The sequence below is a fragment of the Salvia hispanica genome, chromosome 2, assembly GCF_029641045.1.
Source record: "Salvia hispanica isolate PSC_SH4W2 chromosome 2, Shi_PSC_v1, whole genome shotgun sequence".
Taxonomy (NCBI): domain Eukaryota; kingdom Viridiplantae; phylum Streptophyta; class Magnoliopsida; order Lamiales; family Lamiaceae; genus Salvia; species Salvia hispanica.
The window spans coordinates 55,166,254-55,178,768 of NC_142693.1; the positions used below are offsets into that span (position 1 = coordinate 55,166,254).

The 12,515-nt window shown below is 38.9% G+C and overlaps 2 protein-coding genes across 3 annotated transcripts; one reads left to right on the top strand and one right to left on the bottom strand.

Moving 5' to 3' along the window:
• The first annotated feature begins 214 nt into the window (after positions 1–214).
• Positions 215–8,169, top strand: LOC125201075 (protein transport protein SEC24 A-like). 2 transcript variants are annotated; one of them, XM_048098977.2, is made up of 14 exons: positions 215–368; positions 1,470–2,723; positions 2,814–2,949; positions 3,108–3,298; positions 4,103–4,210; positions 4,290–4,493; positions 4,689–4,920; positions 5,080–5,229; positions 5,383–5,539; positions 5,827–5,954; positions 6,114–6,436; positions 6,515–6,688; positions 7,345–7,585; positions 7,717–8,169. In XM_048098977.2, the coding sequence occupies exons 2-13, from the start codon at positions 1,506–1,508 to the stop codon at positions 7,576–7,578; spliced, it is 3,255 nt and encodes a 1,084-aa protein (XP_047954934.2). In that variant the 5' UTR covers positions 215–368; positions 1,470–1,505; the 3' UTR covers positions 7,579–7,585; positions 7,717–8,169. The 2 variants fall into 2 exon arrangements, with proteins under 2 accessions (XP_047954934.2, XP_047954933.2); XM_048098976.2 differs by having other exon boundaries at positions 6,114–6,688.
• Positions 8,170–8,366: 197 nt separating this feature from the next.
• On the bottom strand, positions 8,367–11,484 carry OTP86 (Tetratricopeptide repeat (TPR)-like superfamily protein). The gene has a single exon (XM_048119110.2). The coding sequence runs from the start codon at positions 11,453–11,455 to the stop codon at positions 8,660–8,662; it is 2,796 nt and encodes a 931-aa protein (XP_047975067.1). The 5' UTR covers positions 11,456–11,484; the 3' UTR covers positions 8,367–8,659.
• Between the last annotated feature and the right edge of the window lie 1,031 nt (positions 11,485–12,515).

A 12,515-nucleotide genomic window follows, 5' to 3' on the forward strand; every position in this document is an offset into this window, starting at 1 on the left:
TTACCTTTATCAACTTATTTACAACGCATACTACCACTAAACACTACTAATAATGTAGATTTCAATATCCACAAACACTACTTTAACTATCATTCTAATTATCTCTCTTTTTTTTACCAATTTTATATCAATTTCCCATATTTTTATACGACTGAGGGTTGATTGGAAAATGAAAAATGGAATGTGATGTAAAATTTGGAATATTGTAATAGCTGAGAAATGTGGCTGGAAGTATTATTTTCACTGTCTTGTCTTCAGTTAAAAGAGCGAAAGTAATTATAGTCTCACTTCGTTGTGTTTTTCCATTTTCTTTGATCGCCGGCTCTCGATTCTGCTATTGCGCTAACCGCTGCTAGATCTCCTATCAGGTATTCGGAATTACAGAATTCATTGATTAAACGTGTTGGTGGATTGTTGGAGTGGCGAATCTTTCTTTCTTTTAATTCAAGTTTCGATTTTTATTTTTTTTTGGTGTTCACTCGCCAGATTAATGTTATGCTGAATCACTGTGATTGTACCTTTGGATAGGTAGTGTTCCCGATCTTGATTGGCTATGTCCATTTTTCCTAACTGAAATTGAGTGCATATGTCATGCGTGAGTTCGCGCAGTCAACACTGAATTTTGGATTTTCAAATTTCAGTTATCATCTGCCGTCTATCTGTGAACTAATTTGGTTAAGCTTATTAGGCTGGGTTTGGAGAATTTGGATTGGCTTAGAGCTATGACAGAACTGGGTCGTGTAAAGTTGTGTTTTAGTTGATAGGTTACTAGTTAGAAGTTATCCTAGGGCAATAGAGATGCACATTGTTCTTGTTAATGCGGTACCTTTAGCTCACGGGGTCCTTTGGCTTGAATGGTGTTGCATCATAATTATACACTTGGCTTGAATGTAACTGCACCTTTACTCTGCGTCTTTGCCTGTAACTTTGTGGAATTGATAGCACGTTCATCCCTCACCTTCTAACTTCCAAAACGGGCTTTCCGGAGGCTAGAAGGTCATCCGTATTTAGCTCTATTTATGGACTTGGTGAGGCTGGGTAAAGACAGATAGTCTAAGTATTATTACTGAGAAACAAAGACCTCTTTCCGGAGAATTCTTCAATGCATTGTATTACTGGCTGTGATATACTACATATACTCCTTTAAGTAGGTTTGGGATAGCCTTAGGTCTTAAGGTTGGTTTTTGGGTCTCAACACAAAGAATTGAAAACCTTTTGACATTGTTAGAGAATGGATTATCATGATGTGTACGACCTTTTGCTCCTCTAGGACCCGTCATCGCATTTATCTAATACTCTTAAAGTGATAAATCATTTTGTTTCTTATCCAACTTTATAGGTCTTAATATTACTTTATTTTCAAGGGAATTATATAAAAACTGATATTTTTTGCCCAGCTTCTCTCGCCGTGTATATAAATTATCTTCTGTTTCTTATGCAATTTGTTACTTGTGCTTCCTGACTTGCAGAAATCATCCATTTCCTTAGTGGTCAAGCTAAAGCTTATGGGGACCGAAAATCCCAATCCTCGAAACTATCCATTAAGACCAGCAGCAACACCGTTTGCTTCTCCGCAATCTTCAACACCGTTTGCTTCTCCGCAATCTTCAACACCGTTTGCTTCTCAGCAATCTTCAACACCGTTTGCTTCTCAGCAATCTTCAACACCTTTCTTATCATCTGGTCCTGTTGTTGGATCAGAAGCACCCGTCTTTAGGCCTGGGCCTCCCTCAGCGTCAAACTTCCCAGCACCTCCCTTTTCTGGGGGACCTCTGGTTGGAACGGAGGCCCCTGCCTTTAGACTCCCTCCATCAAGTAGATCTAGTGAAGGTGTTCGCCCACCTCCTCCACCATCTTCTGGTGGTCCACCTACTTCAGGATTTCAGAGTTTCCCAAACCCCCCAATGCCCTCAGCTGGTCAAGTACCACCTCCTCAGATCTCTCATACAGGACGGCCTGCTTTTGCTCCACCAACCAGACCTCCTCCAGGTCCTGCTTCTATATTTTCACAGCCCCAACCACCTTTGGCATCCATGGGTTCTCCGCCTCAAAGCTTAAAAACTGGACAACCTAACCCAAATATCCCTCCTCCTGCAGATCAACACTTCTTCTCAGCTCCCAGGCCTAGTTCCCAGCCTACTTCGCCACCAACTGGGACATCTTATGCTGCTGGCAGGGGTATCTATCCAGGTTATGCCAACATGCAACTAAATTCTGTCTCCCAAGATCCACCTATGCAGCCTGCCTCCTTTCAATTGCAACAAGGAGGTTATGGTCCACGTTTGCAGTCTGCCTCCTTTCCTTTACAACAAGGGGGCTATGCTCCACGAGCGCCTCCAACTTCTCTTCTAGCTCAACAAAGAGGTTATGCTCCCATTCCACCCGTTTCGACTCCATCTGGCATCTATCCAGGGAACCAGTTCCAGCAACATGGCATAGCACCTCCAGTTGCTGCTCAACAGGGTTTGGCTGAAGATTTTAGTTCGCTCTCTCTTGGATCCATACCAGGATCGTTTGATGCAGGACTTGATAACACAGCCTTACCAAGGCCATTAGACGGTGATGTGGAACCTAAGTGTTTTGCTGACATGTATGAGATGAATTGTAAATCTAGATTCTTGCGACTAACAACAAGTGGCATACCGAATTCTCAATCATTGGCATCACGGTGGCATTTGCCTATGGGGGCTGTTGTTTGCCCTCTGGCAGAAACTCCTCCTGGGGTTAGTCTTAATTAAGAACTTGATTCCACATATGTATAAATATGTCATTTACAATCTATTTGTCTTAATTGCAACTTAATTTACTTTCAGGAGGAAGTTCCAATAGTTAATTTTGCCACAGGAATCATTAGATGTAGAAGGTGTCGTACTTATGTGAACCCATATGTTGCGTTCACAGACAATGGAAGAAAGTGGAGATGCAATATATGCTCATTGCTAAATGATGGTAAAATTGTAAATCATTCCCAGACTTTATACTAGGTCTTAAAAGTTTTTGGAAAACTTAGAAGAAATCTCAGGGGAATTTCATTTGTGTTCCTTAAATTTTATAATTCCAAAAGGTGCAGCACTGTTTATCACTTACCAGTAGCTTCTTATGTGCAGTTCCAAGTGATTATTTTGCCCAAGTGGATGCTAGTGGCAGAAGAGTTGATTTGGATCAAAGGCCTGAACTTATAAAGGGTAGTGTTGAGTTTATTGCTCCAGCTGAGTACATGGTCCGCCCTCCAATGCCGCCACTGTATTTTTTCCTCATCGATGTGTCAATATCTGCTGTTAAAAGTGGAATGCTTGAGGTAACTTTTATTGTGTTGATTAATTAACTAAAATGTCATTTGCAATTGCATAATCCTTGGTGTATAGTTAACAGGTCTACGCAGATGTAAGATACGTTACTTTTATATAAGAGCTAATCTATCATTAGTCATTACTCTGTATTGGAATTCCAGATACTAATCTTTTGATTTTACAAAGAGGTTATAGGTTCGGTACAGTTACTATGCCATATTTGTCTTCTATAATTAATCGAAGCATTTGGTAGGAGTGAAAGTAGAATTGGATCTAATTGTAATTTTTGTTAATGCTAGTGGCCCAGAGTTTGTCATTCTGACTTTATTTGTTTTTCTAAGTACTTTCTGATATTTATCTTAGAATATGTTATTGTTCTCAACTTAATTTCCCGCTTGAGATTCAACTACTCTAAATGTGCAAATTATTTTCAGAATCTGCTGTTCCAGTTCTAATGCCCGAACACTCTCGGTGGACGTGAATTGCCTTTTTCTTGATAATTAATTTGCAGGGGTTTTATTAGCTATTGTTTAGTTAATAGGGTGGTTCTTTGATGGATGTTTTAAGCTAAAAAATTTAGTGGGTGATATGAAATAATTTATTTGGCTTTTCGAAACTTATTCTGTTTTTAATACTTATGCTATTTCAATATTATGTAAGTTCTGAGACATCTTGCTTATTATGTTTTCTGTCAGTCAAATTGGTTGAAGAAATATTTACTTTCTTCCAGGAACAATAAAACAGTTACTACTATATCCCAATTATTTGTCAGCTCTTTTATTAACTGAATAAATGCTAATAATGTATTTCAGGTTATGGCACAGACTATTAGGTCTTGTCTGGACAACTTACCTGGTTCTACACGAACACAGATTGGCTTTATAACTTATGACAGCACCATACATTTCTATAACATGAAGGTAAATTAATGTGCATAAAAATTTTATTTTATAGTTTTATCCTGCTTAACATAACGGTGGTGGATTTCTCTTGCATCAGTCATCATTGCCGCAGCCGCAGATGATGGTTATCTCAGATTTGGATGATGTATTTGTTCCATTACCAGATGATCTTCTAGTCAACTTGTCAGAATCTAGGAGTGTGGTGGAGGCATTCCTTGATAGTTTGCCCTCTATGTTCCAGGATAACATGAATGTTGAATCCGCATTTGGTCCGGCTCTGAAAGCCGCATTCTTGGTTATGGTGGGTCTCCTCTGTAGCTTGCACCATTTAAACCATGATCAGTAACGAAGAACTAGATTTTGAAATAAATCTATAGCTAATGCCTCTCCCATTTGGCATTCATGTTACTAATCTTCTGTTTAATGTTCAAGGGTTGTACCTATGGAAGCTGTTCTCCTCTAGCTAGACTAACAAAATTTCTATTTCAATTGTCAGAGCCAACTTGGCGGTAAATTGTTAATTTTCCAGAATACACTACCATCACTTGGTGCTGGCCGTCTTAAGCTGCGCGGGGATGATATACGAATTTATGGGACAGATAAAGAGCATACTATACGATTACCTGAAGATTCATTTTATAAACAGATGGCTGCTGATTTCACTAAGTACCAGATAGCTGTAAATGTTTATGCATTCAGTGATAAGTACACGGATATTGCATCTTTGGGTATGTTTTACACTCCAACCTTTTATTTTAGTTAGAACCTTTAATAGTTCTTTTACTTGCTGCTAGGCCTTGATATAACCAACTAACTAGTCCGATGCATTGACTTGCTACATGATGGTTACATTTCATTTTAACTCTGCCATATTTGATGTTTCCTAGGAACACTGGCAAAGTATACTGGCGGTCAGGTGTATTATTATCCAAATTTCCAGGCTAGCATCCATAAAGATAAGTTGAAACATGAGCTAAGCAGAGATCTTACCAGAGAAACTGCATGGGAAGCAGTCATGCGGATAAGATGTGGAAAAGGTAGGTTCTTAAGCAGCACTTTGATAACTTGATGAAAACTAGTTGCTAGAAAGTCTGTCAATCTCTCTCTCTCTCTGTCACAATGCAGCTATTTTTTGTATTGTTGGATAAGCCTGCAAGCTTGTGTTTCATTTTGTTCTTCTCTGTCTGTAGGAGTACGTTTCACATCTTATCATGGGAATTTTATGCTAAGATCCACAGACTTACTCGCACTTCCTGCCGTTGACTGTGATAAAGCTTATGCAGCACAATTGTCTCTTGAAGAGACACTGCTGACTACCCCGACGGTCTACTTTCAAGTTGCATTACTGTATCCTTATCTAACCATTTTTTCAGTAGTATTTGATATCTTGCAAGTTCTTGTAACTTACAGTTTCTGTATTTCAATAACATGCGAGGAAATTTCGTCTTCTTTTTGGAGAACTATTGGCGTTCTATTATCCCTTCTTTTCTTCTTGTGAAGTTGCTTCTGCTGTCTACTCCACATTCATGTTAGTATTAATTAAGTAGCTATATATGCATAAGGAATCTTTAGGGCCATCCTCATAACCTTCAACTGGAGATGTTAGCGAACTAAAAGCCTTAACCTTTGCTAAGATATACATCATCTTCTGGAGAGAGGCGTATTAGGGTACACACTGCAGCTGCTCCAGTTGTTGCAGATCTGGGAGAGATGTACCGCCTGGCTGACACTGGAGCAATTATTTCTTTGCTCTCCAGGCTAGGTAAGGATGGTTGTTTTTGAGTCATCTTCTTGTACATTCCTCAAACCCCTCCCCACAATCAGAAGGAAATATAATTGAGAAGATATAATTGTATTTTTTTGTTCTTTTTAATGCCCATATACAAACATTGGTTTGAATTTAACGTGAATTCATCTGCAGCAATTGAAAAGACTTTGTCATCCAAGTTAGAAGAAGCCCGGAATGCTATTCAACTTCGTATTGTCAAAGCTTTAAGGGAATATCGAAATCTTTATGCTGTTCAACATCGCTTGTCTGGAAGGATGACCTACCCCGAGTCACTAAAATTCTTACCATTGTATGGACTAGCATTGTGCAAGTCACTACCCCTCCGTGGTGGGTATTCTGATGTGCAGCTTGATGAGCGAAGTGCTGCGGCTTACACCATGATGGCTTTACCAGTTAAAAGTTTGCTGAAACTTCTGTATCCTAACCTGGTTCGCGTGGATGAGTATCTTGTAAAAGTAAGTTTATTGCGTTCTTGTTTCCTTTGTTGGAGTATGATTTGGTATGTATCTTACCTATTGCCTATGTCTTCTCAGACTGAAGAATTTGACACCAAAAAGAGGCTTCCACTAACTGTAGAGAGCTTAGACACCAGAGGTCTCTATATCTTTGATGATGGTTTCCGGTTCGTTGTATGGTTTGGAAAAGCACTTTCACCTGACATAACTAAGAATTTGGTTGGGGAAGATTTTGCCACAGACTTCTCAAAGGTGAACTTCCTTGACCATATTATATAAATTCTCATAAATTCCGAATTGCCAGTACTTTACCTGCTCACACAAGCATTGTCTGTTTACTTTTCCTATGTGTACCCTATCGAACTGTATAGTTATAGTTTAGTAACTCCGTTTGTAACTTGCATATGTTTTTCATTCGGTTTCTTCTTTTTATAAACTATGATTTGCCTAAACTAAATGCAATTGAAAGAGTAACTGAATTGTAAATCAAGGTAAAATTAATTTACAAATGAAAAATAATAACATAATTTCTTAAAAAAGCAAAACATGGCCATTAAATTATTAGTGATGTATTAAATTGTTTATTTTGAAGTTCTGGTTTACACAAATGGACTATATTTGCTGGTATGTTGTTTGTACCAAAATTGCATAACATGTAAAATTGCACAGAATTTTGAGTAGTAGGTTTTGTAATAACCTGAAGTGTTTCTAGCCCATTGTTTGACCATCACTCATACTCAACTGTCTCGCAATTGTCTTCGATTTAAATATTGCAATTTTCTGTAACTGACATTGAATACAAATTTTTATGTGAAATCATATTTCAGTATTTTCTTTCTGGATGTAGCTCTCTCCTTTTGCCTTTGTATCCTGTTGTAAGATACTTTCCTCTTTGGTTGTGGATCCAGGTTAGCCTTTCCCAAAGAGACAACTACGTGTCTAGAAAGATCATGGAGATTCTTAATCAATATAGGAAGAGCGATCCGTCATATTTTCAGCTATGCCATCTTGTGAGGCAGGGTGATCAACCTAGAGAAGGTTTCTTCCTACTTACAAGTCTTGTCGAGGACCAGACTGGTGGTGCCAACGGTTATGCTGACTGGATGTCGCTACTTTATCGGCAAGTTCAACAAAATGCATAATAATTGGGTAATGATCTTATAATGTAATTCCGAAATTTCCATTATCTTCTTCTTGGTTTGGGATGGGATGGCTATGGTATACTCTCTCTCTCTCTCTCTCCCCCTTGATTTCTTGACTGTCTCGATTGATACTGACAGGAAATTTGTTATTACGGTCATGTGAGAACTGCGAAGCAAAGAGTAGCTCGCCCCTCAAACTCCAGACGGACAAGGTTGTGAAGCGAATGCCTTTGAAGGCAAATAAAGGAAAGAAGAAGATATAGATGTCCATGTATGTCTCCAAATTGTGGATCACTGGATTTTGAGATGAAATATATGCTGGCTTTGTGTTGGAAATGGATTCTGGAGTAGCTGCTAGTTTTGGAGAATGCAAGAGATAATCCATTATTATTTTCATCATCTCTGTTTAGCTAGACAGTGCTTTTTGGGTTTATGAATTTTCACTTATTCAGTGTAATCTCATGCCAATTTATTTTTGTAATAGACAGCCAGATTTTGGGATGTGTATTTAGATATATTAACAATATTCTTTTAAGCATTTTTGTTGTATGTGGAATATGAGTGTAATGTTGATCTTTTGCCTTCTGTTTAGAGCTGAGACGATTTTCATTTTACTGGTTAATGAATACTTTTCCAATTTTCATATATATGGAAGGGTTCATGTAAATGATGACATGATTCTAATATTATCCATTATCACAATAATATAAACAAACCTGTTTTCTTTATTTTTTGAAGCTCAATACTTTTGCAGGGAAGTCAAGACTCAAGAGTGGCAACAAGAGCAATAACTGCTAAAAGATTAGAATAAGAGTTTCTATACAATGTTGATGGCACTTGATTAACATGTAAAAATAAATATGGAAGATGGTATAGTTTGTATTAGCAAAACAAATGAAACAACACTTTTATCTGTGTACTAAAAAGTTAGAAATTACTTTTTCTGCAATTAATTAGACTACGTTCCTCGAAATAAATCCTCCTATTCACAATCGATGTCGCGATCCATGCCACGTTACGTGGGATTCGAGAGCATGAACAGAAACATTGTAATCGTTGGCATTGCCAAAACGTTGAAGGTTCACCAAAAATCTTTGCAGGAGCAAGAACCGTCTTTAAAGTGATGGAATCTGTTGGCATCTCTCACAACTATCTCTCTCCGGAAATGCTTGGAGACGAGCTTTGTGAAAGTATGACAATCGCCACACACTCTCAAGTTCTTTGTGATCCTGAGAGGTGTTCTGTGGGGAGTCGTAAGCAGGCCGTATGCTAGAGCAAGCCGTTCGCTGTGGCCATGAAGCATCCTCACTTTCTCTACCTCCTCCACATCATGCAATACATAACTAGTCTCTGCTTTATAACCTGCACCTCTCTCTAAACTCTCAGTGATCTCAGCAAGTTTTTCATAGATCTCATCACACTGAGGATGAGATCTGTCCCTCGTGATGAACGTATGCAGCCTATCTCCAATCTCCATCCAGCTACAACCGGGGTCTTTTTTAAGTCCCTTAAGTTTCATTTTCGTTCTCACTTGTTCAACATCTTCCCATCTCTCTGCTGCTGCAAACATGTTGGAAATAAGCACATAGTTTCCCGGATTCTTTGGTTCCATTTCAAGAAGCTTTCTAGCAGCTATTTCTCCTACTTCCATGTTAGAATGAATTCTGCAAGCGCCAAGAAGGGCGCACCAGACAGCAGCTGTCGGCTCCATTTCCATGGCTTTGACTAGTTCATGAGCCTCTTGTAAACGGTTTGCTCGTCCAAGGAGATCAACCAAACAAGTATAGTGTTCAGGCCATGGTTCCAAGCCATATTGACAACGCATAGTATTGAAAAATCTCTGGCCCTCATCAACTAACGCAGAATGACTGCAAGCATATAGAATTGCCAGAAATGCGATATGATCAGGACTCACATTCTCAGCCTCCATTCTTCTAAACAATTCAATGGCCATTTTCCCCTGACCATGCATTCCATATCCATTAATCAGACTCGTCCACAACACTAAATCTATACTTTCTGCACAATCGAATACCTTACGTGCATCATCTACAGCACCACAGCTCCCATACATATCTACAAGTGAGCTCGCAATGGACCCCTCAAAATGCAAGCATCTCCTAACCAAAAACCCATGAATTTCCTTACCTTTTCTCGATGCTGATACATTGGCAGCAGCTGAGAGAATACTCAGAACTGCAATGGAGTCTATCTCAACACCTTGTCTTACCATTTGATGAGAAATTTCAAGTGCCTCCCTTGCAAGTCCATTTCGAACGTAACAATCAACCATGCTTGTCCAAGAAACGACATTTTTCATTTCAATCAGTTCGAAGGTATTTCTTGCGTGATCCACTTCTCCACAATCTCCATATGCATCCACAATAGTGTTCTGCACTACAATGTCGGATAATTCTCTCCTCACTACATAACCATGGATTTCTTTCACTGCTGAAATACTTTTTAACTCACGGCAAGCAATGAGAACACTTTCAATCATCAATGTATCTGGACAAATACCTTCGTTCAGCACTTCCCTAAACAAATCCAAGGCCTTCATGTGGTCATTGTTCTGAACATAGCCAGAGATGATCGTTGTCCAGGAAATAAAATCTTTTTGGGGAATCCTACGGAAAGCAGAGTCCATAAATCTTGTCTTCCAACACTTTGCGTACATGTCTATGATCGTATTTCCAACTCGTAGATCCAAGTCAAATCCATTTTTCAGAGCAAAGGTATGAACTTCCATTCCGTTCAACAGTTTCTGTGATCTTCCACAGGCTGACAGGGCAGTGATAACTGCAACCCTGTCAGGTATTCGTCCGTCCATTGTTATTTCACGGAACAAATCAAGTGATTCATCATAAAGGCCATTTTGCACATAGGCAGCTAACATGGAGTTCAAAGAAACACTATCCCCATCATCAGTGTCAATGAAAACTCGTTCAGCTTCATCTACTCTACTGCATTCAGAATACATAACTAGTAAAGCATTCGCAACGTATCTATCCCAACAAAGACCGTACTTGAAGATAAGAGCGTGAATCTGAACCCCAGACGAGAGCTCTTTGCAGGCCCGAAGAGCAGCAACAAAAGTGTATGTGGTGGGCGTGACAGCAGCACTCAGCATTTCTCCAAAAAGCATCAAACCATGAGTAGAAATCATTAAATTCCACAATACAACATCACCTTTCCCACTCCTCCGGTCAAACAACAGCTTCACAGCCCCTACATCATCACACCTAGCATAGACACTAACAAGTGAATTCACAGCAATATCACTAGAAAAAAACCCTAACTTTATCATGTAGCCATGAATCTCTCTCCCGCAATACGCATCTCTCTCTCCAGCGCAGGCCTTCAACACAGAACTACAAGTATGTGCATCTACAGGAACATCTAAAAACCGCATATCGGCATACAATTGAATAGCTCTCCTAGCCTCCCCGCATGAAACGTAAGCACCAAGCAGTGCATTGTAAGCAAAAATGCTTCTTTGAGGCATTTGATCGAACAGTTCTTCGGCATCCGACAAGGACCCACATTTTCCGTAGAATAACACAAGCTTAGTGGCCAAGAAGACGAAATCGTCCACATTGTGACGCTTTATTATGAGGGCGTGAATCTGTTTTCCATGCGATAGCCATTTTTGGGCGACGCAGTGATCAAGAAGGGAAGCATAAGTTTCATCCAAAGAATTGTTTGAGGCGCTAGAAATTAATTTATGGGTGAATGAGACAAGGCGGTGGCGCAGATTGGTGGGTCTCTGCGGGAGTTTGAGAAGTGGGAATGTGGTTAGAGAGGGAGGTGACGGAGATGGTGGCGGTGGTGAGATTGAAGCGGAGCTCAACTGCATGTGTGGGATTACTGTCGCCATTATTCTCTTCTATTATGCACGGAACAATAATATAATTAAAATTAGTAACTCTTATTCCGGAACGAAGGGAGTAACAAAATTATCAATAAAAGGGAAAAACCGTCAATCTGTCATAATATAATAATTTTTGTGGTTTTTCTGATATCGATATAAGGGGTGTCGAAACGGGTAGCGGGTATTGGGAAACCCTCAACCCGACCCGCTACCCGCCGGGTTATGGGTACCCGCTACCCGACGACAATGGGAAACGGGGCGGGATCGGGTAGTTTGTTTTAAATTTTTGCGGGTATGGGTATACCCGCTACCCGCTCGGGTATACCCATTAAACCCGATAATACCCGTTATTTATAGGGGTTTCAAATATTTTATTTTAGTTAATTAGTTTCAAATCCATATATACTCCCCGATGATACACTTTATTTCCAATTATTTATCCGCTACCAAATGAAGGATTGCAAGATTGGTGAAAGTGAAACTTTTATTAGTTTAGTGTCTTTATATTAAAGATTTAAAATATATAGACTTTTAGTTGAAGTTATACATATTTAGACTTTTGATGAAAGTGAATTATTTTTTATTTTATATTAGACTTTTGAATGGTGATTTAATTTTAGACATGCTTGATGTTTCTATCATATTTGCTTATTTGAAATTTGGATTTGCATTATATTTCATACATATTCATATTATATTTAAGAGATGAGAAATCATCATATTTGTGCATAGTTAATAGTTGGAAATTATGCAAATACAACAAAGTAAAAAAAATATAAATCTAAAATCGTAATGTAGCAACTAGCAACAATCCCAAAATTCATTCTATAATTTCAAACATGTACAAAAAAAATTATTGTATTAGATTACTAGTATTGATGATAAGCGAAAACTAAAAGCATAATACCGTTGAATAATATAATACACAATTCAAATTATGTGTGGGGGTTTGGGTACCCGCAACTGCGGGTTTGGGATACCCGATGCGGGTATGGGGTTACCCGTTTAACTATACGGGTCGGGATTAGGTAGTATAATATTGAAGTTTTCGGGTACGGGTACCCGC